The sequence below is a fragment of the Ammospiza nelsoni genome, chromosome 8 (genome assembly GCF_027579445.1).
Source record: "Ammospiza nelsoni isolate bAmmNel1 chromosome 8, bAmmNel1.pri, whole genome shotgun sequence".
Taxonomy (NCBI): Eukaryota; Metazoa; Chordata; class Aves; order Passeriformes; family Passerellidae; genus Ammospiza; species Ammospiza nelsoni.
The window spans coordinates 17780519-17795430 of record NC_080640.1 but is presented as its reverse complement, the minus strand read 5'-3'; the positions used below and the strand labels follow the sequence as shown (position 1 = coordinate 17795430).

At 40.0% G+C, this 14912-nt stretch overlaps 1 protein-coding gene across 2 annotated transcripts in view; it reads right to left on the bottom strand.

Annotated features, from left to right (window-relative positions):
* Positions 1–6692: 6692 nt before the first annotated feature.
* VSTM4 (V-set and transmembrane domain containing 4) overlaps positions 6693–14912 on the bottom strand; it is a 32146-nt gene continuing 23926 nt past the window's right edge. Inside the window, exons 8-9 of one of the 2 annotated variants that reach the window (XM_059477556.1) lie at positions 9214–9292; positions 6693–7731 (exon numbers count right to left, since the gene is read on the bottom strand). In XM_059477556.1, coding sequence (XP_059333539.1) covers positions 7568–7731; positions 9214–9292 — 243 coding nt within the window. In that variant the 3' untranslated portion in view covers positions 6693–7567. Of the gene's footprint in view, positions 9293–14912 lie in introns of both variants that reach the window. The other variant, XM_059477557.1, reaches the window with a different exon arrangement.

Below are 14912 nucleotides of genomic sequence, written 5' to 3'. Positions count from 1 at the left end.
CCTTTTGAAAGGCTGTTTTGCTTGCAAAGTGAAGTTTGGAATTCCCAGCCTGATGCTGGTGCCTTTATCCAGCACCTCTGTGAACATGTGTTATGGTGCAATGTTTCCTATCTCTGACTTTTTCTTTATAATAAGGCAGGCAAAATGTAAGGAATTGGTGAGGAGAAAGATCTGACATGGCTAGTCAACATATTCATTAGTTTTCCTTCTTTTCTGTCTTCCTTTTAACCTTGTTTTTGTACTCTCTGGAAGTTCAGTATATTGGACATCTTTCAGGATTTAACTCCACAATCTCCCTTTATGGTAAAAGTGAGTATTTGTAGTAAATGAAGGCTGACACTATAGTGTAATAAATTCATGTGCCATTTGTGTCCCTAGTGGGGATGGAAAAACAGTGAAAAATCATCCTCTTTAACATTTTAGCATAATTGAAAGGAGCTAAATTGATAACTCCCTCTCCCTTCTGCTCCTCCTTGACCTGGTGAAGAGATTGAATACCTTAGCTCCCATGCAGAAGGGCTGAGCAGCCCCACAGGCAGAGCAGCATCCTGAACGTGCAGACTGGGTCAGAGATGTGCCAGGAAGAACACAAAGGACATTATGGGCATTTTGTTCATACCACCAAACACATCCTTGAGCACACAGTTCCCTGATTTCCAGTGCACTGGGACTGGATAGGAGAGCAGGAATGAAGCCCCATGTGTGCTGCAGATGAGGAGCTGCTGTATGCCAAAATCTTGGTGCTAGAGACTTGCTAGCATCATCAGGAGGAATCTGGAGTAGAATACAGGTTTTTACCAGTCTTCTTTTAATTATGTGATCAACTACTTCTTCCTATGGGACACTGCTTAGCTAATGACTCTTCCTTTGAATTATGTTGCTGAAGGAGCAAATCCTCCTGTAGCAAACAGCCTCCTTCCCTACAGAGTGCTGAGATATGTCCCCACCACAGCCCCCCCTGGGCTGGCCTGATCTCCACAGTGAGTGAGGTAATAGCCTGTGGAAAATGCAGTAATTAGATGTAAGCTCATGATGCAGGCATACAAGGAAGTCTGCATTATGTCCACACAGATAACATGTCTGGTCTTCCTTTCTGACCTCCACGTGCATGACTTGGTGAGTCAAAAGTCTTTCTGTGCTCAGGGAAACAGACACTGATCACAGGCCAGGACACACCAATATTTAAATCAAAATATGGAGCAAATGTGAACTCTGCCTATCTTTATTTCTCCCAAGGAACCAGGTAAAGATCAATTGTCAACAAAGGTATACTACTTCTTTCTTCTTCCTTCTGCACATTCCTTAGAAATAAGCTGGGATTTGGATATGTGGACAGCAAGACTTGGATTCCTGTCAACTGCAAATACAGCTTTTTGAACCATGGTAAAGGTGATTAGGAGCACTGAAAAAAGGTCACTACCTGTGTTTTCATTTACCTGGTAAGCATCTTGAATAGCTTGCAAATTGCCTCTTCCTTCAGCCTTTCCATGTAGCCTGTGTGCCAAGAGCAGATGCTCCCTGTTCAAGAGCTGGAGGGGCACTCACTGTGCAGCCTGGACAGCTGCACGAATGCCTCCAATACTCCAAGCATCAACCTGGCTTTGTTTGGAATAAGAGCCCAGCTGTAGGCTGGCCATGGATGGATTTGACAGGCTCACCTCCTTGTGCCTAACATCAGTTCTCTTAAATCTTCAATAGTTGCTTCAGAAGCATCTGTTTTGAATCACAGAAACCAGGTCCAGAGTGTACATGTGTGAATGGAAGTCAGCACGTTTTCCCAAGTCAAGCTTGTCCTCATCTTCAAGAAGCTGTAATTTGGGAGAATATAAAAGGCAGATGAATAGAAGTTGGTTGCAATTTTGTCCTGGTAGAAGTTCTCATTAGGAATGATTTGCTGTGCAACAATGCTTGGTTGAAAAAATTTGGGTTCTTCTCTAGCTCCAGAGAATCTTTCCACAATGACATAAATCATTGGAAGAAACACATACTGTCAGTACCAAAAGCATGACTCAGAGTGCAGAGTTAAGGCACAAATGTCAGCATGCTGCAGTCATCAAGTTTTCTAGGCCTGATACAGCCTGTGTGTGTGACAGGGGTAGAGTGCTACCAGGTAATTTTTCTACAGGTAAGTCTCTGGGACAGGAAGTTTTTGCTCAAAATTTGTAATAAGTGGTTGAAGAATCAGCTCTAACCAACCCTCTTGCAATCACCCATTTTAATATTTGTTTTGGTCTCCTGTGTATTTGGTAAATTGTGAATGTCCATGAAAATGTCCAGGACATTCCATCAGCTCTGGATGTGGAGGTGGCTTTGACTGGTACATAGAAAAGACTTGGTGCTAGGTCAGGAGCAGTAGTGCTGTGAACTGTGAATATCCTGATGTGACATGTGCTTGGGATATAGGGGCAGCAGATCGAGAATATGCTTGAAAAATGAAGTCTAGCAATTCCACAGCAAATACTTTTAGCACAACTCTGTTGTTACTGTATATGGAACAGTGTGAACATCAACAGACTGTTATAATTATCTCAGAATCTACTTTTGCATGGGCAAAAGTAGCTCAGGGTGAGAATTATCCTTAGAATAAATCCAATGCCATTAGGATAAGAAATGCAGAAATAAGTTTTAACTCTGCCCTATAGGGAAATGAAGAAGAGAAATGTGGAACAACTGAACATTTGTGACTTTAAACACTAGTTTAATCTAATTGAGTACCATAAACCCTACAATACCTTAATTACACTCATTTGGTTATTACACAGGCTATCTTGCTTCCTTTTTCAGCAACAGAACTCTTGTAAGTGTTACACTGAGCATTAAGTAGAGTCTGATCTCTAGCATCCTCTGGGCTAGTTAACACTTGTGAGGCAATATTTGCCTTATGCTGCAAGGCCTTTCCATCCTCAAAAAAAAGAATTTGCTTGAATATTTTTTGATAAAACTATGCAAGGAAATCTGTAATTCCCACAGGGAACTTTTCCCTGTAGTTGTCACTATGTCCTACTCTTCCCAACTCAGGGATCAGTTGTTGCATTATTGGTGTCACTGTTCAGATGTGTGCATGCCAATTATTGTCACTGAAGTCACCCAGGCTGATGGGGAGGTGTGAGAGGGTACAGGCTGGTGTAATTCCTGTGGAGGATTGTCAACTCTCTCTTATACCTTTTTTCTGACCGACAGTTTGCCATCAGAGCTCTTCCCAAGCGTCATGAGGCTCACAAAAATTTGCCACAATAAATTTTTAAAGGGCTCATCTGAAAGGGTTCACCCTTATTCCCTTCACTAGGTTTAAGTGTCCTGTGGAAATGTGGTACCCAGAACCAGGCAGCCTTCAGCAGCACCCTGGAATATTAGTGACCATAAGATTTGCTGTCATGAGTACTGAGCAAATGTCGCCTTCTGATGGGGACAGTGGTGCGTCTGTCCAGCAATCACTTGATGTATTTCATATTCAGGTGTTGCAACTCCATGCATGAGGAGACTCTGGTGTAGAGCAGTCATGGGAATAGCAGCAGCATGGGAACTTTCCTTGTTTCAGGTCAGGAATTGTCTCCTTGCTCGGTTTGGACATGAGGCTCTCAGGACTTTGTTTCTCCCTTGCACATATGTTCTCTGGCCAAGAGAGACAACCAGTTCTCCTGTTCCCATGTCTACTCCAGTTTTGATGGGATTCTCTGCTTCCCTGAGGGGAGAACATGAGGTGAGCCACAGGGATGAGAGTGCTCTTTGGCCCCTCCAGTGCTCAGTCCATTCCCTGCCATCTCCTGGCTGTGGCATCTCCAGTGGAGAAGGGGTGGTAAGTTAAGTCTCTTCAGCCAATGTCCATGTCTTTTACTTTTTAATTTACTGACACTGCTGGACTGACCAAAATCAAATGCAGTCAAGGTGCAGCCATCTAAATTCCCACCTTTGACTGACACAGCTGCAGAGTACAAGATCTAGTAAGCAAGGAAAAGGCTTTGTGTGACAGTGGGGCCGTGGATGCTGTAAACCAGGAATTCCAGTAGTTATGGAAATAACCAGAGCTGCTGCCAGACTGTGAGATTATTTGGTTGGGAAGGTGAAGTCCTGATTTGTTCTAAAGCCTTTGTTTGCCTGGCAGGCTGGCTTTAGCCGGAATTTGTTGGCTTTTGTTGTGTCAGGACTCATTTGCCACCTTGTTGTGTAGCAGCCTATGGTGTTCATGGGGGCTCTTCAGAGCCTGATTATGAGCTGAATATATACTCCATATCTGGGCTGTATATTTACAGGCCCTTCTCTGTGCCAGTGCTGGGGCTCTGATAAGTGGGAGGAAGCCCACTAGAAATCTACTGAAGCAGGTCTAATTGAACCAAATAGACCAGCTCAGTAGAGTAGAAAATAGTCCTTATATATCTACTCGAAGAAGATAATGACCTTTTAAATAACAGAAGCAATTTTATTTCAATACCCCAATTATTCTGAACCCTCAGATGTCAAAGTGCCAAGCACTTTCAAAATAACTTAATTTAGACATTTATAGCACTTAGACACTGCTAGTTTCTTATCTAACCTAATTATGGGTTGTAGAGGAAATTGCAAAGCATCCCAATTAGTGTTATTTTTTATAGTGATGCATAGGAGCGGCCTTTGCCATTTGCTGTAATCATGTGCATGGTGATTTACTAATTTTGGCTTCTGTGTTAATTCTTCTATCCTCTGGTTGTTCTTTGAGAGCAAGCAAGGAGGAAGTAGAAGTGAGCATAGCTATGTTTGTCTGAGGGATTCGAAGGGCATATTTTCCTCTGAGAGCAGAGTATATTTGCAAAGCAGAACCCTTTAAGATGAAGAGGTGCCATGTAGAAAATAACAGCTGAATAGCAAAATTGTTGACCTTCCTCTGACCTGAGCACTTAGCCCATGATTCTTGACTTTTCTTATGCAATGTGCACCTTGATATAATAAGGTCAGGTCACATCACTGGAGAAAGAACATCATCATCTTGCAATTAATTACACATCTATAAGTATCAAAGCAACCCACTGCAAGATTACAGAGAAGAAAATTTCACCAAGTCTAATCTGCTTTAGTGTGAGAAGTGCAGAATAAATGGATTTAGCTCTTTTTAAGAAGAACTGCAAGGCCAAATTAATCCCTGGTCTAACTCTCCAGCTTTAGCCCCACAGGACTAGTTCAGGGAAAAGAGATGTGTAAAGCTGCTCAATGATTGGAAACAGCCCAGCAATGCTGGTAAGGAACAAGATAGACACAACAAGGTGCCAAGACAGGAGGATTCCTGAAATGCCCATTGCTAGGCAAGAGCCCTCCACTGACATGGAGTCTTTTGATCAACCCAACCAAGGCAGCAAAATGGAATGGAACCTGCTGGTAAAACAAAGCACGTGGAATGAGTACATTTCGCATCAGTGCAGAAAACTCAGATGACCACTTATTATGCACTAAAATTTAGGAATTTTATCCTGGCAGGTTAGACTGAAGCCAAAAAGAATCTTGGAAACTGGATGCCACTCACCCCAGGTGTGTTGGAGAAGCCCTCTAAAAGCAGAATTTAACCTACAAATTAAACAGTAAATGCAATCTTTTCTGGTCTGAGTCCCTCTTTGCCAGCAGCACCTTGCCAAACCTTGGCTAAGGACACGAGTTTATTGAACTTTTTAATGAAGAGAACCCCACAATTACGTTGCAGTATACTAAAACAAATTATTTGCTTGCAATTGCAGAGATAATGACACGCTGACCACACCTACCAATTAGAAAATTGTAATAAAGAGTAATAAAATACCTTTTCCTTGGGCTGCAGATTCAACCCCCACACAGCCTGCGACACTAATATGATTTACTCCTATTTGCTGATGGAGGATTCTAGTAATAAAATTTAATGTGGAGGAACAAGGTGCATTTAACCAAAGCTGTAAACATATCTAATTCTATTTAAAGCTATAGGGTGCAGTACATTAACGTTTAACAATCTGATATTAAATTGGTGTGAAGCTAATAGAGCTGAATTTGTTAAGATTTCAGCACAAAGCCATCTTTTACCAATGAAAACAGAAGGAGTAACCAATATAGTGTGACTCAACAGACTCCAACTGCTGCTTAATAAGGTACTAAGAGTCTTCATGGGAACTCCTGTCATAAAAGAACTGTGGGCCACCTTCAGCTCTGCTGCTGTTCTGCTAAAGCCAGAGAGAGTTAGGCCAGGGATTAATTTGGCCTTGCAATTCCTCTTAAAAGGAGTTAAATCCATTTATTCTGCATTTCTCACACTAAAGCATATCACACTCAATGAAATTTTCTTCTCTGTAGTCTTTCAGTGGGCTGCTTTGACACTTACAGATATGCAATTCATTGCAAGATGGTATTTTTCCTTTGTGAGATGATCTGCCATTATTAAATCTAGGTGGACATTCCTCAAGAAAAGATATAGGAAATGTCTTCTTGGGAAGAGGGGTGTTCTCCTGAGTAATATTTCTGGCCTTGTTTCACTCAGCTGGTCTGTTGCCTTTCAGGACTCTGCTGCCTCCTGAAGTCAGTTCCAAATAGAAAACATTTTAAAAAGCTGGAATTTTCTGCAGAATGAAGAATTCAATTCCAAATACTGTGACTTTCTAAGTGTTGTGTAAGATATAAATGTATGTCCTTCAACCTAGGATGCAATATCCCTCTCTAGGAAGCAATAAATCCTACAGAGAGACTAAGACAACAAATCTTACAAAAAAGGTAATTTATTCAGTTTAATTAACTATTATTTTGGGGAATTAGATATCAAACACAAACAAGAATATATAGGATATTAATACATAAAGAATGGCATTCATTAACATGCTGGGCATAAATATGCAGTAGAAGATTTTTCTGAACAATGGGCACAATGGTCAGCTCTATGCAAAAGAAATGTTTCTAACCAAACCTGAAAGTTTTCACAGCTAAGTGGTCAAATCATTAATGTGCTAGGATTTTAAATTCCAAAGTAGCAACTAGTAAATTCTGTATTTGTCTAAGGCCTTTTGAACAGCTGTCTGCATTACAGATGTCCTCACTGAATAGTCAGTCAGGATGTTCCAAAATTGATCCCTGAATGTTGAATCACTCATTAGCACCAGTTTGGTTTTGGTCAATGAGTTGATTGCTGTGTTTACTGGAAGTCCAACACCTGATCAGAGAACAAGAAAAGATACCATGCCCTTTTGGTGGGTGATTAAATGCTGGAATAATGCAAAGGTGAAACAAACATCATTTTTGATAGCTCACAAATGCAGACATTAAAAATGCAAATAATTACTAACAAATCTATTGATGAAAGCTGGCCTTAGTTTGGAAAGAACTGTTTTGATGAAGGAATAGAATTGGAATTAGTACTGTACATAATGGTCAGCCTGATAAGCTTTTCTTAAATCCCTTTTTATAGAAGAGATTTTTATCCAGTGTGGAGAAAAGATGACTGCATTTTATATTTACAGATCCTGGCTAGACAATAGCAGATTATGCGTGCTGCCTAATCTCTACCACTATTCAAAAAAGTTAAAAAGCAGTTTACACAGACTTGCTTATTCTGGTGAACCCCTCCAAAAGGCAGTGAAGTGCTCTGTCACATGGGTGCCCTTGGATGCCTGTCCCCATCCCTGATTGTCCTGCCACCTCTCCTGCACTCCCATGCAGTAGCAGGAACAAGGGCACGAGTGCTCCTGCGGTGATTCCCAGCTGTGCTCTGAGCCCGGGTGAGAAGCTGCTCTATCACTGAAGGGCTGTGACCTGTAAAGGAAGAAGCAGCTTGGGCCATCTTAGTTATGACTCCAGAACCCAAGGAGTGTTACTCCAAAATCCACACTAGATACTGCTGAATGAGTGCCTGTCATGGGGCTCCCTCACAGACCTGGAGAAGACCTGGCACGGGCCAAGTATCAGCTCTCCATCACCTGATGGTGACCTAAAGAGCCCAAGCTTCTACATCTCCATGAACTGCACAGTTACTCAAGGGTTAAAGCCTCCCAAGAGCTGAAAGATGTTAGGTATTTGAATTATCACTGAGCTTTGGGGACATTTAGACATTGAAGATACACAAGCTTGAAAACACAGTCCAGCTACTCTTCATGACTGAAATGCCCAGGATGGCACAGAATGGCTCGTTTTCCATGAATGTGTATCAAAGGAAAAGGAAGAAGACATTCTCAGTTATCAAGAGGTAAGGAAAGAGGAATTTTATTTTGTCTCCTGACATTAGGCTCATTTCCCTATCTCCTGAGCCCTGGTCTTTCCAAAGAAATAACTCCTAAGTCAGCAGGGCTTCACAGAATCTGTTCCATACTGAAGGAGAAGCTGTGTAATTTTTTCCTCCAGATCAGCATCTCATTAGTGCAGGCTACAGGAGTGAACTTTGGTTTGGAAATACCACACTAAATTAAGACCAAAAGCAGTGTCCTGGTTCTCTCAGTTTTTTACTCACTATCAAGTTTTTCCTACTCCCAGTCAGAATTCTAAAAAATCAAATCGTGGGAGATGTTCTCAAGCTATGAATATTCTTCCTTAAATCATGGGGGTTTAACTATAAATGTTCCCTTCAGATTATTTTGAAATATTTTATTTCAAGCTATACTAAAAGTAACGTAAGTTTTTAGACAATGTCATTTAGAAAGGGAATTTGAAAACACAGAGCACAAACCTTTTCAACTATTTCTGGAGAAGGGGAAAAGAAGTAGAAAAAGTAATTTTAGCTTTTCCTTGGCTGTAGCAAAAAGTCCCAGCTTTACTGGGTTATTATTTTTCTGATGGGGTGAAATGCATTAAAGTGGCCATTTTCCTGGTCAGTGGTCTTTCCCTTCAGTAGCAGATTGATGGGTGTGGATCCTGCTGTTTGTCCTCCTGAGATACTGATGTTGGCAGCTGGACCCATCACATCAGCATTAAAGAAGGAATAATGTTTAGTGTTAAAAATGCCCCAGGTGGACCTTTAGTCCATTTCCAACAGAGGCATGGAACACCACAAAGGTATCTCTGGAATGTCACTTGTTGGCCAGCTGCTTTTTCTATGATTACCTTCAACTACATCATGTTTAGACGTCTGACAGAAAAACAGAAGTGCATGAATGGAAATAAAAAAATAAGGACATTTGTATGATTTTTATAAATAAACAGCACAGTAAGAATTAAATAGAACACAGACAAAGGACATTTATACAGGCATGGACTATTACAGCTTGTTCTCCTCAAAGAGTATCTGTGCGTAGACTGTCATACTGGAAATGCCTTTGGCTTCCTGAATTGGCTTTATCAGTTCAAGTTCAGCATATGTTAAATTCTCTTCTGCGATTTTTGGCTGCAAAACAGAACCAACAAATTCGTTATAATGCCGTTGCCATTGAATGCACATATTTTATAATATTGGGTATAGTTCTTCTCTCACCCATTCCAATTCTACTATGTTGTTAAGCAATTTACTCTGCATTAGAGCTAATTCATAGAAGATGAAATAAAAATAATATTAAAAATAGGAAAACAGGGCTAAGAAGGATTTTCAGATTTGCTTCTGATTTAACAGACTATTTTGACAATTCAAATATTAAAGATTTGGAAGATGTATTTTAGCAAAATGTTCAGCCTCCTTAACACTAAATTTCCCAATTTTATTTATTGCAGACTTCACAATTTTAAAGATATATGCCAGATGTGCTTTCCAGCTGTAAACCTTGGACCAGTTACATCTCTAATCATAGCCACTCACAGAGCCTCTCAGTATATTTACTAACAGAACCAAAAAATGTTAAAAATACACAGAAGGCAGAAAGAAGTGGATAGAATTACTGCCATTCCAGTGGAATTTCACCACTTTTGCCAAGCTGTAGATGAGTTCAGAGTTTAGAACAAAGGCCATTCCACCAAAACTGTTTGCTGTATTACCATGATTGAATTTGACTTAAAACTTTAAAATTTAGCTAAGGGAGACAGTCAATAAAATTTACTGAACAAATGTATCATGTGTGGCAGAAGCTGCCTACTGCTATTGGCAGCTTCATCCAGACTCAGGTGGTTTAGAGGAGGAAAATCTTGTATTGTGCTCCTGTATGTGTTTTGCTCACAGTTGGGAGTGTGTTGTTCATGTCTAATTCACCTCAGAAAATGTAGCAACAAATAAAAGAGTTGCTGTGGAATTGTATGAGACCTTCAGTATTTGAAATGGATTTCATTTTATCTGTATAAGATTGAGGTTTATGCTCTCTGGAAAAGGGTGAAGTTCTACAGCCCTATGCAAGTGAAAAACAAGTGGAGAATTTGTTCTTTATTTTCTTGAGCACTGTGTTCTACCCAAATAACTGGTGTCCTCAAGTAGAAGTGCAGAAGACAATTTAAAAACCAAAACATTTCAGCCATGCAAATTTTTGCAGTCACAAGAAGTAACCATGAAAAGGCTGCATTTCTCAGACTAAGAAATGGAAATTGTAAACTTAAAACTGAACTTTTAAAGTTCATAAAGTTTCAAAGTTCATAACCCAAGATTTTCCACACAGTACTGAAATGTTAGGAAGAAATTGTAAATATTTGCCAAGGCCAAAAGTTTCACATTTTATTTATTGCTTATTTATTTCTGATTTAATACAAAAAATTTCTGTTTCCTTGAAATGTGTTTGAATAAGTATTGTATTGTCTTCTGCCTAAAAAGATAAACATCTAATACCCCCTGAAATCAGCCCCTGTGCTCCCCTGCTTCCTGTCCTTTGCACTGCTCTGGAATCCTCTCCTGTTGCCTTGACAGTTGCTCACACTCAGCATTTCAAGTTCTTTACATCAGGGTGAAAAAGTTTACACTTTTCCAGCATTCATTTGATCTTATTTCTTCCCTGCAGATCAAATCCTCAAGAATTTGTGCAGCTGCTGCTGCAGGTGGTGCTGCTGAAGTCAGCCCATCTGTGGCATGTGAGTACAAGCCCTTTGCAGGGCACTGCCTGCAGGGCTGGCACTTTGCATTTCCCTGGTCACTCTGTCTTCCCTCCCTCCTTTCCACGTGTCACTCTATTTCATCTCAACTTCTGGTCCTCATTCGCTATAAAATGCTCTGCTGTTGACAACACAGAACATTTCCTGCATTCACTGAATTCTCTGGTGTAATGACAAAAGGAATTCCTGTGGATCCAGACAGGTCTTGACTGTAAGAGAAATCAAACATACATTTTCTTTGTTTATATATTAGGACTGAACTGAACCACAATGTATAGAAGGACATCTCTCCTATCCTGGCCTTGGCTTGAAGACTTGAAAAAAAATCTTGGTCAACTGATGTGATGCCTGAAAAAATTTTATAGTACCCTCTTCTTTCTATCCTGAAAGTATTAGCCTCATTTTCTAGGCATTTAATGGTTTTTTGTTTTTTTTTTACTTTTATGTTAAGTCAGAGATTCCTTTTGAGATTTCAAATGATAAGTGCCTATCTATTCAGTCATGCTAATAACAGAAGCTAAATACAGGAGTTACATTGAGGGTGGACACCACAATAACACCAACAGATGCTAAAGATTTTATTTTCAGTCTATGACAATATATTGAATTTCTGTTTGAAGGTATTGAGAATTTTGCTGCCAGCTTTAATGTCACTTCAATGCATAATAATACACTGCATGTGGAAAGCCTCCTAAAAATGAATCTGAAAAAACTTTTGAAACAAAGCTGTTGGTCACTGCCAGAGTAAAACTCTACATTTCCTAAGTCTGATGCAGACATCTGTTGAGGTAGAAATATTTTCATTGTTCTGCAGGAACCAGTTGTTCAGGACAAGCTAAATCTGTATATGCTTTCCCCTTTGTTTAATCATATTTCTTGTTATGTTTCCATTTAGAAAATGCTGCATGTCCTAAAATAGCCACCCTAACGCCCAGCTCATGTAAATTTTAGAAGTAAGATTTATGAAATCATATTGTCCAGGTGTTTTATTATATTATCTCAAAATTGCATTGTTTTCCAGTGTAGATTATCTCTTTATTCTTACCTTATTCTATTATGTTTGGATATGAAAAATAACACTAGATTCCCCAAAATAAGTCATTGGGCAGTAGTGGCTTATGTGTTGCTTTCATACATTTTTATGATGTTCCTATAGTAAACATAATTTAATAAAGCCAAAACACACTAAATAAATAATTGCATCTAGAAAAGCAATAAAACCAAATAAAATTAGTACTTTCATAAGTGGAAAAGGTACTTCAATTACTGCTACAAGCAACAGCACACCATAAAATGTGTAGAATAATTTCCCTTATGCATATTTCTAGTATGTAATAATTTGATTGAAAATATGAGGAAAAACACAGGAGGTTCAAAATTGTGAAAGGTATACAGTTTTCAGCAAAAGATGTGTAATAACAGTGCATGGGAGCCAACAGCACTTTAAGTACCTGTGGTAGCCAGGTTTTTATTCCATACACTCCTCTGCACTTCATTTATCAACCACATGTTTAATTCAATTTTGCTGGTTTGTTTGTCCAAAACCAACTTTTTTGAGCAGACAGGGGAAAAAAACCCCTAATTCTACAATTTCATCTCTCATTAGGATTGGATATTGTCTTGGCAGTGTTAACCTGGAACTGGGCCACCACCTTGTTTCTGGAACAATTGTGTGACTTCAGTAACTGGTGGTATAGGTGGGAGGGAGGGTAGGGCAGGAGAGGAAGAGACAATGAATGGCTGGCTATCCACCCCTCTCTTTCTGTCCTGGATCTTCCTCTAGGAGTTCACTGGGATTTCTAGGGCTACAACGTCCTTTTATAAAAAATTGCATCATTGCTCTAAAATAATATTGAAGTTATATTTTCAAGTAGGATTCTATTCCAGTGTGGCATTCCTAGATGCAGTATTTATCTTGTATGTCTGTTTTCTCATCTTGGGATCATACACTTTGCCAAAATATAAATTAGGAAGAGTTATGATTTTCCAGTGTATCTTCTGGCAAATGTGAAATGATTCCTCTTCCAGGCTTCTTCCAGTTTAATTTTAGTTTATTCCAGTCACAAGGCTTCCCACTGGCAACTATTCAAAAGAGTTCACTTATAGGAACATTTTTCTTATTAAGCAATCTACAAGGTCTATCATGTGAATACATAAAAGACACTAAAGTATGTGTACATATAGTTTTGTTTTTATTGGGTTTGTCTAGTATATGAATGTATTAGAAATTAATTAGAAAGTTTGGGGTTTTAATCAAAATTATTCTGAATTTTATTTCATAATTACCAGGAATGTCAATTTTGCTCCTGCCAGGCTTAGCTAGTTTGTTTCTTTGCAGCCTCAAGGATGTTTACTGTGAGCAATGTCAGACTTGAAAGTTCTTGAAGTTTTAACTAAGACTATTGTCATCTAAATTTGTGATTACTTATGAAGAAAACAAGCAAATAATAACCCTTTAAATTTAACTTCTCTGGAAAAACAACTGCTGCCAACTTGCACTTAGAGACTGCTGCAATATCAGTTCCATGACCACACATGTTATCATGGAGATGACAAACCCAATGTGAATTTTTAGTTTACTATCAAAAATATGCAGAAAAGGCCTGATTTCCCAGTTCATTTCAGTCTTAAATATTTTAGAGACTATTGCTGCAAACATTCCCCTTTGAATTCAGTGTCTATATAATCCACATGTAATGTAGTTTTTGTTTGAGATAAGATACAGAAAGACTTCTACACTGGGAAAAAAAAAAACTATAGATGAAATTGAATTTCGGCTCTGAGTTTTCTGGATTTAACAAGAATATGTCCAAATTGTGCACATGGCAGGGGGGGTGGAACTAGATGATCTTTAAGGTCCCTTCTAAAGCCATTCTATGAAATTCTAGTCAGAGCTTCACAGTATTTTTAGTCACTCTGGTTTCCTGCAGTAACACTTGAAAATGAAACTCCACCCTCACTGGCATGTCCTGCACTCATGAGTGAATGGCTTGGTCAGCAAGGACAAAACCCTGCCAATTCTGCAGATGTTTGCTGTGTGATTGCCAGTCCATGGCAAACTGCCACATGTGGCCCAGCCATGCCTGCTGTTGGGTGGCCATGTGGTGCCCAGGGATGCTGCAGGAAGTGCAAATGGGAAAGGCACAGAGTCAAGAGGTGCTGCTGTCTGTTTGATCCAGTCCCTAGGAGCTGCACTTCTTGCCAGGTTATTCCACAGCACCAAGCAAGCAGCCTTGCCCCACTGCCATGAAAGAGCTCTTCTTAGCCAGCACACTCTGGAACTACCATTATTTTTCTCTTCCTTTCTCTTACAAAAGCCAAACTTGACTCTTTGGCCTTTTTCCTTTAATGTTTGAGAAACATCCTGTTTTGTAGTCACAGTCGGTAAGAAGCTCCACAGAAAAATGCAGATACTGTCCAGATGGCACAGCTCAGGAGCATCCAGTGTCACTGCTGAGCACACTCCATCAGAAAGTGTTGAGACAGGACCCCCCAGGCCAACTGATTTGGCTTGTTTCCACAGGAAGAGATTGTTGGCTGTCTCTGTATGCATGCCCAGAAGGGTGGAAACTGCATGCCGAGTGCAGCCTGAGGGAAAGGGGGTAGCCCATCATCTCCTCTGCATATCTCCTTTTCAAAGCATCTGGTTTTTACAGCTGTGGAGGGTGGGATATGGCTGACAGCCTGGCCATCACTGAAGGGTCAGTGATGGGGGTGAAAGTGAGGATGTGCTGAAGCAAAGATCCAGCATGTTTGGTGGATGGGCTGCAACTCCCTTGCCTGGGCCACCAGAGACTGGGGAAAGCACATGCTGGCAGTGGGGTCAGGCAGGAGAAAACTGACTGAGTAGCTTCAGAGAGAAAAGGATCTGACAGTCCTGTTTTAAAATCTATATTGGAAAATCCCTCCCTTTAAAATATGTGGCCTTTCTTCTGCTAAAATCAGTAGTGCTCCTGAGGGCCACAGATACAGTGAATGCTCAAATCCTGTGAACTTCAGTGGAA